At 36.8% G+C, this 15,177-nt stretch overlaps 1 protein-coding gene and 1 pseudogene across 1 annotated transcript; one reads left to right on the forward strand and one right to left on the reverse strand.

Annotated features, from left to right (window-relative positions):
* The first annotated feature begins 1,117 nt into the window (after positions 1-1,117).
* On the forward strand, positions 1,118-2,062 carry LOC100153711 (olfactory receptor 2B11-like). Its single transcript, XM_001928430.4, has one exon. It carries the CDS (start codon positions 1,118-1,120, stop codon positions 2,060-2,062), a length of 945 nt encoding a protein of 314 aa, XP_001928465.3.
* Positions 2,063-13,307: 11,245 nt separating this feature from the next.
* Positions 13,308-14,237, reverse strand: LOC100154086 (olfactory receptor 2J3-like; annotated as a pseudogene).
* Between the last annotated feature and the right edge of the window lie 940 nt (positions 14,238-15,177).

Raw genomic sequence — 15,177 nt, forward strand, 5'->3', positions numbered from 1 at the left:
AAAATCAGTGTCAATTTTTGCAAGAAAGGGAAATACTACCACGGAATATCAACACTGATTTAAAGAAGGTATTGTATGTGAGTGGGAGCGATCTGTTCAGCTTAATCGACTTTACCATTTTGCACAACCTCATGCACTTTGTGATAAGAGTGATAAGAATAATTTGGGGAAATGAAAGGGAAGAAAACGCAATCTTTACAAGACTTCTTTTGGCAGAGATAAGTACAATGTTAATATTTGGATACAACCTACAGAAAAATTAATTAGAAGATACAGATGCATAAATCAACCTGGACACTGTACTCAATGAAAATAACTAACCCAACATAAAGTACTACACTTGCAAAAGGGTAGCCACACATATTGGACTAATTAATCCTCATGGCACAGAAAGATTGTTGTGATCATTTCTGCTGTACAACAAAGTGACTCGCACATCCATTCCTTTTCAGATTCTTTTCTCATAAAGCTTATCACAGAATATTGGGTAGGCTTCCCTGTGCTATACAGCAGGTCTTCATTGACTGGGAATCATTTTAACCATGTGTTTTCTTCTATGACAAGTTTTATCTTTGCAAAAGTCATTTTATGATTTGAGATACAGGACTAAGGAAAAGCGCTCTCTCTTGCTGTTTCTATATGAAGCAGACCAATCCAGCTAGAGTTCTGAACTTACCTAAATAAACTCAGAAATTCAACCAGACAATAATAAGGTTTAGCAGACTAAGGATGAAAGAAATGAACACATGTGGTAAGTCAGCACAGGTGGGTTTGGGGAAACATTCTTCCATTTCATTATTTTCTCAAATATAAGAAAAACTGTGGTATCCCTTTACTTAATCATTATTCTATAAAAATTTTCTATATTACATTCTCTAGGTAAAATATAGAGATTTGTTAATCTTCTTTTAGATGTACCACAAAATAATAATTTGGGGCATTTTGATTCATGTTTTCATCTTGCAAGTATCAATTCACATCACTGGAGTTACATCACAGAGAAAATCCCTTCATAACTCACTTTATTTAACTGAATAAGTTGACCATCAAGAATATTTAATACTGAAATATACATCTTCATTTTGTCTTAAGTCCATGAACAAGAGCAACGACAGTCATGAATGCAAGAAATGTAAGTACTCCAAAGGTTTTCATTCTCTTGGGCTTCTCTGACCATCCCTGGTTGGAAATGCCACTCTTCATAATAGTGCTTGCAGCTTACATCTGCACACTAGTAGGAAACATCTCAATTATAGTGGTATCCAGAGTAGATCCGAATCTTGACAGCCCTATGTACTTCTTCCTTTCCAACCTCTCCTTTCTGGACCTTTGTTTTACCACAACCACCATTCCTCAACTGCTGCTAAACCTCTGGGGCCCAGATAAGTCTATCAGCTACGGAGGCTGTGTGACTCAGTTTTATATGTTTCACTTTTGGGGGGCCACCGAATGCATCCTCTTAGCTGTGATGTCCTTGGATCGTTACATGGCCATCTGCAAGCCTTTGAGGTACCCAGTCATCATGCATCAGCAACTCTGTATCTTCCTAGTGGTCATGGCATGGCTAAGTGGTTTGGTCAACTCCTTGCTTCAGTCATCCCTCACCATCCAGCTGCCACTTTGTGGCAACAACAAGGTAGATGATTTCCTGTGTGAGGTCCCAGTGATGATCAAGATGTCATGTACTGATACCACATTCAATGTAGCTATGCTCTCCATTGTGGGAACATTCTATTCCCTCGTTCCCTTGTCACTTATTCTTGTCTCCTATGGGTTCATCGTAGCTACAGTGCTCAGAATTCAGTCCTCAGAGGGAAAGAAGAAGGCCGTTAACACATGTAGTTCTCATATTATTGCTGTATCTCTCTTCTATGGGCCAGTAATTAGCATGTATGTGCAACCTTCTGCTGCTAACTCCCAGGATAGGAACAAACTTATGTCCCTATTCTACAGCTTGGTGACTCCTATGCTTAATCCTTTTATTTATACTTTGAGGAACAAAGACATGAAAGGGGCAATGATGAGGCTTCTTGTCTCATTGTACCATCAAAGAAGAGGATAAACATAGCTATTTTTGTACTTCATACTTTCCATATAGGACTTAGAAGAGCCTCTGTTCTAAATTACCTCTTGGTTTTGCCTGGTCTCAAAATTATCCCCAAAGACGAAACTTTTTACTATGTAGCTATCATAAGAAATAAAATAAATATATGGTACTAAATTTAAATTAAATTTATAAAAATATTAAAAATTCATATCTGTATAAATTGTGTCTTAACAAACATATTGAAAATTTTTCTTAAATAGATATTTTAAAAAATATCTCTATGTTACAAGTTTTCCCAAGTATAGGCACATTTGATGCACCTGGTCCTATTTGCTAGAAAGACTGTTTTTCAGATTTGGTACACATCAGAATACTTATACTTTAAAAATCACAAACATGACTCCACTGCAGATATCTTGTATCAGAATTTTGAGAAATCATGTCCAGAAAACTATTTTTAAAAACTTCCTCGGTTAACATCAATTTAAACGTACAATTTGTGAGGACCATCACAGGAAAATATTTTTGAGATATTCTTTAGAGACAAAAGTCAGACAGGATCTGACATATGGGAAAAGGTATAGCCCATTTACCCACTCACCCCCCCCAAAAAAAATAGAAGATAGTTTGTTGAATATGTGAAGAATCTCAGATGCTCCAAGCTTTTAAGAAAAATTGTAAACCCACAGGCAGAGAATTTAAAATCACGACTCCTAGCAAATGCTAAGGCAAATGCAAAAAGACCAAGCTGAATATCTAGAAGTTACGCCTCTTAATAATTAAATGTTCTATTAAATTCAGCTAAGTACTTTGATCAGTAGTATCATTTATGTGCAATAAAATTTTCAAAATTGGTTTCCTAAAACTAAGTTATACAACAAAGAAATTGATAATTGAATTGTTACTATTGATAACTGAATTATCAGTCTGAGTAAGCAAATATCTTAGAATACCTTAAAGCGAACCAAAAGCAAAAAGAAGAAACTGCAAAAAAATATGTAAGAAAATATACGATTTAGAGAAAAAACACATAAAACTAAATACAAACAATAGGACTGGTAGTGGATTCAAGCAGTAGATGGAAGAGAAATAATTAAGTAAATATTAGGGGAAATGCTTGGCAGTGAGATGTTCCAGCCATACATTAGGCACCCCAGTCCTGAAATCTGACAATGGGAAGATAAACCCCCTTAGCTGGTTTGGAAAACAGTGGGGCTTACAGGAGGGCTGTAAGAAACCAAGACTTCCCTCTTAAAGAGAGAGCAGTCTTCCTGTCAAAATGCAGAGGCTGCAGACAGAAAACTGCCTGGGTGTTTTGTCTACAAAACACCTTGGGAGGAGCAAAACTAGCTCCAGGGAGGAAACCACTTTCAGGATGGGAGTGAAAGCAGCTCAGTGGCATGGCACAACCACTCCAGCTCCAATCCAGCCTCCATGGATACTGGAAAAAGAGTGAAACCAGCACAGAAGAGCAGCCCCAAGCCCTCAGGCTCTGGCAAGGACCCATCACAACAATCCAAAGTATCCAAGGTGGAGATAACCATCACACCCAGGAGAAACCCAGCTCAGTTGGGGCTCCTCTTCCAGCCCCCTGGGCCCCAAACCTACCCCCAGTAGGATGGTAACAGCCAGTGAGAATAGGAGAAACGCTGATTCCCACTTGGCTCTCACTCTAGCCCTTCCAACTCACACCAAGGTGGCAGCTGCCAGCACACACCAGGAGAAGATGTAGCCCATGCTCACCTCAGATCCAGCTCTCCCACCAAAGCCACTGGGCACATGCAGAATTCACAGGGATGCCTCAAGACTGGGATAGGAATCTGTTTCACCTAATTTTCATAAAGACAGAAAAAGTTAAACAAAATTAGACGATAAAGGAATGTGTTCCAAAGAACAAGAAAAAAATCTGAAAAAAAAAGTGAGTGAAACAGACAAATGTGAACAAATTAAAGTTCAACAAAGAAATCAAAACTATTTTTAAAAACCCTAATTTATGAGAACAATGACAGCTCTGAAGAATTCAGTAAACAACTTCAAAAACAGACTCAACCAAATAAATGAGAGAATTGGTGAATTATAAGACTTATTTAAAATCATACTGTCAGGAGAGCAAAAAGAAAAAAATTAAAAAGAAAGAGAAAATCTATGTGAATTATGGAATACCATTAAAAGATACTATCTATGAATTACTGGAGTCCCAGAAGGAATAGGAGGGAGAAAGTAGCATAAAGTTTATTCAACAATTGTAAAGATATACTCAACCAACATCAGAGCACTTAAATATATTAAGCAAACACAGAACAAAAGAGTAAAATAGACAACAATGTAACAAGAGTAGGGGACTTTAATACCTCACTTAGATCAAGAATGGAACTATCATTAAAACAAATCAATGAGGACACAGGATTGGAAATATACTTTAATCCAAATGGACCTAACAAACATATATAGAACATTCCATCCAACAACAGTAGCACAAACATTCTTATCACATGTACACAGAACATTTTCCAAGATAGATTGGTCATATGTTAAGTTACAAAAGAAGACTTAGCAAATGTAAGAGGATTGGATTCACAGCAAGCATCTTTTCTGACCACAATGGTATATGAAACTAGATATCAATGACAGCATGAAAACTGGAAAATTTATAAGCATGTGGAAACTAAACAACACACACCCAAACATCCACAGGTCAAAAAAATAAAATGGAAAATCAAAAAAATATTTTAATACAAATGAAAACAGAAATACAAAATACCAGAGTTCCCATTGTGGCACAGAGGAAACAAATCCTACTAGTAACCATGAGCTTATGGGTTCAATCCCACTGATCTCGCTCAGTGGGTTAAGGATACAGTGTTGCTGTGAGCTGTGGTGTAGGTCAAAGACACAGCCGGCATCCTACATTGCTGTGGCTGTAGTATTGCTGTGGCTACAGCTCCGATTCGACCCCTGACCTGGGAACCTCCATATGCTATAGGCTCGGCCCTAAAAAGCAAAAAGAAAAAGAAATACAAAATACCAAAACTTACAGGATGCAGCAAAAGCAGTTCTACTTTCCAGTCTATTTTATTGATAGTTATTCAACGTTTAGTTGTAATTTTGGTATTTTCATGAGAGGAGGTGAGTTTAAGTCTTTCTACTCTGCCATCTTGTCCCAATCTCCAGCAAAAGCAGTTCTAATAGGTAAGTTTATAAGGATAAAATGAAAGAGAAAGATCACAAACCACCAACATACCTTTACCACAAGTAACTAGGAAAAGAGAAACAAATTAAGCACAGATTTATAAAGAAGAAAATCATAATGATCAGAGTAGAAATAAACAATAGAGATACCATAAAAGCAAAAAAAAAAAAAAGACCAACAAGACAAAGAGTTGGTTTTTTGAAAAGAAAAACAAAACTGACAAGCTTTAGCAAGAGTAACTGAGAAAAAGAGAGAGTGCAGAATTATTCACAATAGTTAAGACATGGAAACAAACTAAGCATCCATCAAAAGAGGAATGTATAAAGAATATTACTTACATAATATGCAATTATATATAGTTATATATAATTTATTGTTACATAACATTATATATATATATAAAATGAAATATAATTCAGCCTTGAAAAAGAAGGAAATCTTGCCTTTTACAAAAACATGGATAGACCTTGAGAGTATTATGCTAGGCGACATAAAGCAGAAAGAGAAAGACAAGTATTATATGTTCTCACTTTTATGTGAAATCAAAAAAACCTCAGAGAAATAATAAGTAAAATGGTAGCTGCTAGGGACTGGGGTTGGGAGAAACAGAAAATGTCAGTCAAAGAGTATAACTATCAGCTTTAAAATTATAAATTAGTATCTGCGATCAAGACAACGGAGGAGTAGGACATGGAGCACACTTTCTCCCACAAACGACATTAAAAAAAATCTACATGCACAATGATTAGCACAGAACATCTACTGAACACTGGCAGAAGACTTCAGACTTCCAAAAAGGTCAATCTCCACATAACTAAGTAGAACAAAAGGGGAAAAGAGAGAGAGAAGGAGGAGGAGGAGAAGGAGAAGAAGAAGAAGAGGAAGAAGAGGAGGGAGGGGGAGGGGAATGGGAGGGCAGATGGGGAGGATAGGGGAGAGGGAGGAAGAGAAGGGGAAGAGGAAGAGAAGAGAAAAAAAGGAATCAGGAAGAACAAACAAAACCTAAAGTCAGCAGAAGGAAGGAAATCATAAAGATCACACACACACACACACACACACACACACACACACACACACACACACAAATAAGAAAAATCAATTAGGGAGTTCCCATCGTGGCTCAGCAGAAATGAATCTAACTAGTATCCATGAGCACAGCTTTTATCTCTGGCCTTGCTCAGGGGTCAAGGATCCAGTGTTGCCATGAGCTGTGGTGTAGGTGGAAGATGCAGCTTGGATCTGGTGTTGCTGTGACTGTGGTGTAGGCCAGCGGCTGGAGCTCCAATTTGACCCGTAGCCTGAGAATCTCCATATGCTGTGGTTACAGCCCTAAAAAGACAAAAACAAAATAAAAAAGAACTAAAACACAACACTAAAGATAGTCATCAAACCATAAGATAAGAGAATAAAAGAAGGGAAGGAAAAAAACCAACAAAAAACAAATCCAAAATTATTAACAAAATGGCAAAAAGAACACAGATGTCAATAATTACCTTAACTGTAAATGGAATAAATGCTCTAACCAAAAGATGTAGCCTGGCTGAATGGATACAAAAACAAGGCCCAAATATATGCTGGTCTATAAAGAAGATATAGTATATGCATATACAGTGTAATATTATTCAGCCATGAAAAAGAATGAAATAATGCTGTTTACAGCAACATGGATGACCCTAGAGATTATCATACTAAGTGAAGTTAGACAGTGAAAAACAAACATCATATGATATCACTTATAAGTGGAATCTTAAAAGAAAAAAAGATACTGCAGAAACACTCACAGACTTTGAAAACAAACTTATAGTTACCAAAGGGAACATGTCGGGGGAGGGATGGACTGGGGATTTGGGATTGGCATATGCACACTGGGATATATGCAATGATTGGCCAACAGGGACCTGCTTAATAGCAGAGGGAACTCACCCAATATTCTGTGATGATCTTTATGGGAAAAGAAACTGAAAAAGAATGAATGTGTGTATATGTATAACTGAATCACTTTGTTGTACAGTGGGAATTATCACAACACTGTAATTCAACTATACTTCAATAAAATTTTTAAAAAAGAAAAAAAAAAGTGCAGAAGACCTAAATAGATATTTCTCCAAAGAAGATATATGGATGGCCAGTAGGTACATAAAAAGATGCTCAACATCACTAATTATTAGCAAAATGCAAATCAAAACTATAATGAGGTACTACCTCACACTGGTCAGAATGGCCATCATTAATATGTCTACAAATAACAAATGCTGGAGAGGGTATGGAGAAAGGGGAACTCTCCTACACTGTTAGGGGGAATGTAAATTGGTACAACCACTATGGAAAACAGTATGTAGGTTTCTTGGAAAATTAAATCTAGAACTACCATATGATCCAGAAATTCCACTACTGGGCTTATATGCATACATAACTATAATTCAAAAAGATGCATCTACCCCCATGTTCTTTGCAGCAGTATTCATAATACCCGAGACATGGAAAAAACCTAAATGTCCATCACCAGATGAATGGATTGATATGGTACCTATATATAATGAAAATCTACTCAGCCATAAAAAAGAACAAAATAATGCCACTCACAGCAACATGGATATAACTAGAGAATATCATACTAAGTGAAATAAGTCAGAACAAGAACGACAAACACCAGATGATATCACTGACATATAGAACCTAAAATAGGGCACAAGTGAACCTAACTACAAAACAGAAACAGACTCACAGACATGGAGAACACTCTTGCAGTTGCCAAGGGAGAGAAGGGAGAGCGTGGGATGGACTGGGAGTTTGGGGTTAGTAGATGCAAACTATTACATTTAGAATGTATAGACAATAAGGTTGTACTGCATAGTTTATCCAATCTACTGAGATAGACCATAATGGAAAATAATATTAAAAAATGAATGTGTATGTATATATATATACACACATACGTATATGTATGACTGGGTCACTTTGCTATACAGCAGAAATGTGCATAACATTGTAAATCAACTATACTTCAATTAAAAACAATAATAAAATAAAATGAATAAATTGGGGGTATCTAATTTACACCTGGTGACATAATTAACAATACTGTATTATATACTTGAAAGTTGATAGGAGAATAGATCTTAAATGCTCTTACTACAAAAAAAAAGTATAATAAGTAAGGGAATAGATGGGTTAATGACCATGGTTGTGGTAAACATTTGCAGTATATACATGTATAAATCACCACATTGTACACCTTGAACTTACTTATGTTGTACATCAATATATCAACAAAACTTAAGCAAAAAATTAAAATATCAATAAGTAAAACTCAATATCAAATAAATAAAGGAAAACAGAATTTACCTAATTTCAACAGTCTGTCCACAAGGTTCTCATGAATACCAAATGAAACATAGTAACTTTATAGTTGAGAATCCTGGCCCACACCATGTTATCCAAGTGTTCAAAATTCATATCACCAATAATAGAAAAATAAATGTCAGGGTTTTTTTAACAAGATGCACTCAAGAAGTTCTCATCGTGGCTCAGTGGATAATGAACCCAACTAGCATCCATGAGGATGCGGGTTCAATCCCTGGCCTCACTCAGAGGGTTAAGAATCTGGCCTTGCCATGAGCTGTGGTATAGATTACAGACCCAGCTTGGTTCTCACGTTGCTGTGGCTCTGGAGTAGGCCAGCAGCTGCAGCTCAGATTTGACCCCTAGCCTGGGAATTTCCATATGCTGCAAGTGCCGCCCTAAAAAGCCAAAAAAAAAAAAAAAAAAAAAAAAGATGCACTCAAGCAGATATAATATCACTGCTGTGAGGTATTACTGTCAAAAATGAACATTCTCATTCTGCATAAACACTAGTCAAATCTAAATTGAACAGTATTGTATGATGCAAATGACCTGTATTCTTCAAAAATATTAAGCTCACTAAAGGCAAAGAAAAACTGAAAAATGGTTCCAGATTAAAGGACAAGAAATATAACACTTAAATTCAATTTGAAATCCTGGATGTGATCTTTAATTTAGAAAATACTCTCAGGAACACTTAGGACTAGGTTGAATTATACTCTGTAATATTTCATAAAAATATTGAAATGCACATTAATATTACATTATTATAGACAGAATATCAAAGCACTCATAGTAAAATACTAACATTGTGAAATCTGATGAAAATCTATAGGAAATCTATACTATCTTTTTTTATTTGTTTTATTGGTACTGAATTATAAATAGAATATGGCAGATTTGTATTTGAAAATTTATTATGCTTGATACCACTTGCTGTTGTCATAGCATATGATATGGCCTTTCAGCTTCACATTTGTAAAAAGAGATACAATATGTGACACTGAGGCCAATAAAAAAGCAGAGGATGAGTGTATCTGGGCTGGAAGCCAGAGCTAGTTTCTGTGATTATCCAATGACATATTTGTGCCAATCATTTTGCACTGCTGAGATAGATCAGAAGATACAATTGAGCATGTGTTTAGGGAATGTGCTGCACAGGAACAGGTGCGAGATGAAGCGGACAGAGATTGGGAGACAGTGTCCAGATAGGGAGTAGAAATTTACTGGTATAAAGAAGCAGCTGGTCCTTCAATGCATTTAGCCTCCATTCTTAGCTGAGAAAAGGCTGAATTCATTGTTAGCTCTTCAGTAAAGTTGTCTGTGACCCAAATTAATGTGTGCTGTGTGACTGTCAATTTACCAAATATTGGCTTTAGGTTTAGGGTTGGCAATGGTAGGGTCTCAGACCTTCTAGTTTACCTTCGGTGCATTGGCCATAAGAAAGGAACTCAGGGAGTTCCTGTTGTGGCACAGGGGAAACAAATCCAACTAGTGTCCATGAGGATGGGGGTTTGGTCCCTGGCCTTACTCAGTGAGCTGTGATGTAGGTCACAGACACAGTGAGCTGTGATGTAGGTCACAGACACAGTGAGCTGTGATGTAGGTCACAGACACAGTGAGCTGTGATGTAGGTCACAGACACAGCTCAGATCCCATGTTGCTGTGGCTGTGGCTGTGGCTGTGGCTGGCAGCTGCAGCTCTGATTCAATCCCTAGTCTGGGAACTTGCATATGCCATGAGTCAGCCCTAAAAATACCAAAAAAAAGGGGGGGGGACTTAGGCAAATCTACTGTCATTACTTGATTTGTTATATACAAGTTATTTAAGCTTAGGTAAGTCATACATCTTCTTCCCTTCAGTTTTCTTATCTACAAAGTGAGAAAAAACATACCTATACCATGCCTGTGATAAAATTGCAAAAGGTTCATATAAATAGTTTGAAAATATAAACAATAAAAAACAATATCATCTTGTTCATCTTTAGGGGAATTTTTGAAACATCTTTATTTTAAATTATAAATTAAATAGAATATATAATAATATGGCTAGGATTAAGAATCATATATGCTAAAATTATGCATTCCAAGAAAAATAGTCTTCACATAGAAAAATATATTTATATGTTTTGCAAGCAGAAAGGGAAGAAAATGGATGGAAAATTTCAAAGTTTTTTTGTTAGATAGTATCACAAGAGGTGTCCCAACCAATAAGATTTCGATAAGTATAAGATGGTTCAAAGAACTAAGCTATGTTTTTTAAGTTTCTAAAAGTTTTTTGCTCCATGATGATCTATTCTACATGACCCCATTATTTATTAAAAGTTCTTTTATATACATGCTTCTTGGTTCTTCATTTTCTGAACAGTAGGTTAAGGACAAATTAATATATACCATATTATTTTTTATACCTAGTTGGAGATAAAGAATCACAGACAACAAAGAAGACAAATATACAGGAATCAATGTAATTGCAAACCACACAAAAAAATTGAGGGGAAGTTTGGGGATATGTTGTGCATTTTGAAAATTTAGGGAATAGGATTTGAATCAATCATATCCAAACTTTAGAGGCCCCCAAAACTATAACTGACATTTGAGTTACATAAAAATTCAGGTGTTGCCAATATTTTACTTTACATTGAATTGTCCTTTAGCCTTATTCCACTTTAGCTCAATATGGGTGCCATTTTTTTTTTTTTTTTTGGTCTTTTTGGCATTTCTTGGGCCGCTCCCGCGGCATATGGAAGTTCCCAGGCTAGGGGTCGAATCGGAGCTGTAGCCACCAGCCAGTGGCAGAGCCACAGCAACGCAGGATCCGAGCCGCATCTGCAACCTACACCACAGCTCTCGGCAACGCCGGATCATTAACCCACTGAGCAAGGGCAGGGACCGAACCTGCAACCTCATGGTTCCTAGTCGGATTCGTTAACCACGACGGGAACTCCTGGGTGCCATTTTAAATGTTATATTCATAGTACACTTATTTGAGTGGGAATGGTGGCAATAATATAGGTAACAAAACTGTTACTTTAATTAAAAAAATTATTTATGGAGTTCTTGCTGTGGCATGGTAAGTTAAGGACTCAGGGTCACCGCAGCGGTGGCATTGGTTGCAGGTGCAACTCGGATTTGGTCTCTGGCCAGGGAACTTCCAAATGCCATGGGTACATTCAAAGAAAACATTTTTTATTTGTTTGAAAAAATATGTAAATTGATTTTCATAACAAACTTTCTAACCACAGATATTCAAATCAGATCAAGATTAAAAATTAAAAAACTAACATTTTCATATAGTATTCACAAAATTTTTCCAATACATTTTCTTTTTCTTTTTTTTTTTTTTTTTTTTTTTTTTTTTTTTTTTTTTTTGTCTTTTTCCCTTTTCTTAAGCCCCTCCCGTGGCATATGGAGGTTCCCAGGCTAGGGGTCTAATCAGAGCTGTAGCCACCAGCCTATGCCAGAGCCACAGCAACTCGGGATCCGAGCCGCATCTGCGACCTACACCACAGCTCATGGCCACACCAGGTCCTTAACCCGCTGAGCAAGGGCAGGGATCGAGCCCGCAACCTCATGGTTCCTAGTCGCATCTGTTAACCACTGCACCACGACGGGAACTCCTCCAATACATTTTCAAGTTATTCTTTCAAGTACCTAACAGATGTATCAACTCATTTTTTCAGAGCCTAGTACTAATTCTGCCTCACATATTCCGTATTTCTTCTTAAGCTATGCAGTCATTCTAAGCACTTAAATCATCTAACAACACCTAGCCTATGATGACCATTACTTTACGAGCTACACATCTACAGCTTTACAGCTTATTTCCACCTCCTTTACACATCTCACTACCTTGGGGAACAAAGAGAAATATGAGATGCTTACTTCTGCTGCATTATTTCAGAGGCCTTCTTGCTACAACTCATAAACGTTATTTTCTTACTATGATAATGGGATATTAAAGAACACAGACCAGGAGTTCCTGTCATGGCTCAGCGGAAACAAATGTCACTAGCATCCATGAGGACGTAGGTTTGATCCCTGGCCTCGCTCAGTGGGTTAAGGATCTGGCATTGCTGTGGCTGTGGTGTAGGCTGGCAACTGCAGCTCCAATTTAACCCCTCACCTGGGAACCTCCATATGCCATGGGTGCAGCCCTTAAAAAAGATTAAAAAAAAAAAAAAAGAATACAGACCAAACTTCCTGTCAGTAGTAACTAGTATTCAAAATAGAATAATAGTGTTGGAGAAAATATCTAAAGTATTTCACTATGTCTTTTGTTAAACCAAAGACAAAAGTCAAATGTTATGATAAATTCTGCCTACAAGGCAAGAAATTAAAAGACATGTTCTAGGGTTTTTTAAATTAAGAATATCATCTTTCCATAGGAAATTAACCTGAATTTTATCAATTTTTACAACAAATTTTGTGTTGCATTTTCAATTAAGAAAAAGATATTTTGATTAGGTTTGTGCACTGAAAAAATTAACATTGACATTTTATCTTGATTTTACATGGCTATTTTCTCCACTAGAGAGTGATTAGTATTTAGGCAGATTGCATTTAATTCATATCTACTACCACAAACTCCATGACCTGTGACAGTATATTCTCAATAAGTACTAAGAGAGTGAGGAAATGGGAGTGGTTGATGAATAGATGGAAGGATGAACCACTGGTGAAGAGATGCTCCATTATTCTATTAATGTCACAGATACACAGGCTCACCTCACCCCATTAATCTTTTTACTGCCCCTCTTACATCTTTGTTTCTCAAGGTGTAGATTAAAGGGTTGAGGCTAGGTGTGACAACAGTATAAAAAAGGGCAATGAACTTTCCTTGGTCTTGAGAACTTCCGGATGATGGCAGGAGATATATGCACATGACTGGAATGAAAAACAGGGATACAACCATAAGATGGGCTCCACATGTCCCAAAGACTTTCTGAAGTCCAGTTGTTGACTGCATCCTCAGCACAGCACGGGCAATGGCACCATAGGAGCTGAGAATGAGGATGAGAGGTATGAGAACAAAAATGGAACTTGTGACCATGAGGGCCAGCTTATTAGCATGAGTATCAGTGCATGACAGTCTAAGCAGTGCTGGAACTTCACACAAGAAATGGTCCACTTGGCGATGTCCACACAGGGGTACCCAAAAGGTAAGGAAGGAATGAAGTGCTGAGTTGGTAAAGCCACTTACCCAAGAAGCCACAGCCAACAGATGGCAGAAACGAGGGTGCATGAGGACAGTGTAATGCAAGGGTCTACATACAGCTGCATAACGGTCATAGGACATCACCACCAGCAGCACACATCCTGTGGATCCCAGTGCAAGGACAAAATAAAGTTGAATCATGCAACCATTGTAAGAAATGTTTTTTTCTGGGCCCCAGAGGTTGATCAGCAACTGAGGGATGGAGCTGGCGGTGTAGCAGAGATCCAGAAAAGAGAGGTTTGAGAGGAAGAAATACATGGGTGTGTGTAGATGGGCATCTACACATGACAAGATAATGATGAACGGTTGCCTATCAATGTCATCAAGTAGAACATCAAGATAACCACAAAGGGTATTACTTCCAGATGAGGCCAATTAGAAAAACCCAGTAGAACAAAGTAGCCTTCCAAAGTTGCATTGATTTTTTCCATCATCATTCATTTCTTATTACCTGAGAAGAGAATCACATACACACCCAAAAAAGTAAGGAAATAGTCTACAAACCACAGGAAAACATGAAAAAGAAACACAATCCAGTTTGAAAGGCCTACCACTGTTCAATTCTAAGACAATTTGGCCACTAAAAGAAACTGTGATGGTAATGAAATGAAAAGAAAAAAAGAATCCACAAACTAATACCAATAAATTTAAAAAGACTAAATAAATAGTAGGGAAGATAAAGCTATTTCTATCACCAAGATCCTAAATGATAAATAGAGAAGTAAGAGAAGAGTTAGAAAAACACAAATGAATGCTAAAAACTAGTGAAGGAAGACATAATGAGTAATTTCCATTGTCTAAAATATCCTCCACCAAATTATTTGTTAATTACAAAGTGAAAAGTGGTAGATTTTACAACAGAAAACCTGATGGACATCACCACAGCCCAGTAATCAATGTTAATGTCACCAATGTTGAAACAAACCAACATCATGTGACTATTGAAATAGTGTGTTGAACACAATATAAAATCACTTCAGTCATATCACTGCCAAAAATGCACAGCCTGATTTTAATAATGAAGAAGCATGAGACAAGCTTACACTGAGGTGAGGTGGATAAAATAGTCAGCCTACACTCTTCAAAAACATCAAAGTCAATGAAGAATTCAAAATGAAGATAGATGATAGATAGATAATAGACACATAGATGATAGATGGATGGATAGATAGAGAGAGAGAGAGACAGGGAAATGAGAGAGAGGATGGGTAATAGAATAAATCTTTTTCAGGCAGAATATAAACTATTGCTTAATCTGATTAAAAGGTTAATAGTATATAATAATATAAACTACTGCTTAATCTGATTAAAAGGTTAATAGTTCTTTATACCACTTTTTCAAAACTTTTCTGTAAATGTGATATTTAACCAGAATAAAAAG

Source organism: Sus scrofa, chromosome 7 (genome assembly GCF_054392235.1).
Source record: "Sus scrofa isolate SSC_HxYL_T2T_F1_AM1 chromosome 7, Sscrofa_HxYL_maternal_Yorkshire_Landrace_v2.0, whole genome shotgun sequence".
Lineage (NCBI taxonomy): Eukaryota > Metazoa > Chordata > Mammalia > Artiodactyla > Suidae > Sus > Sus scrofa.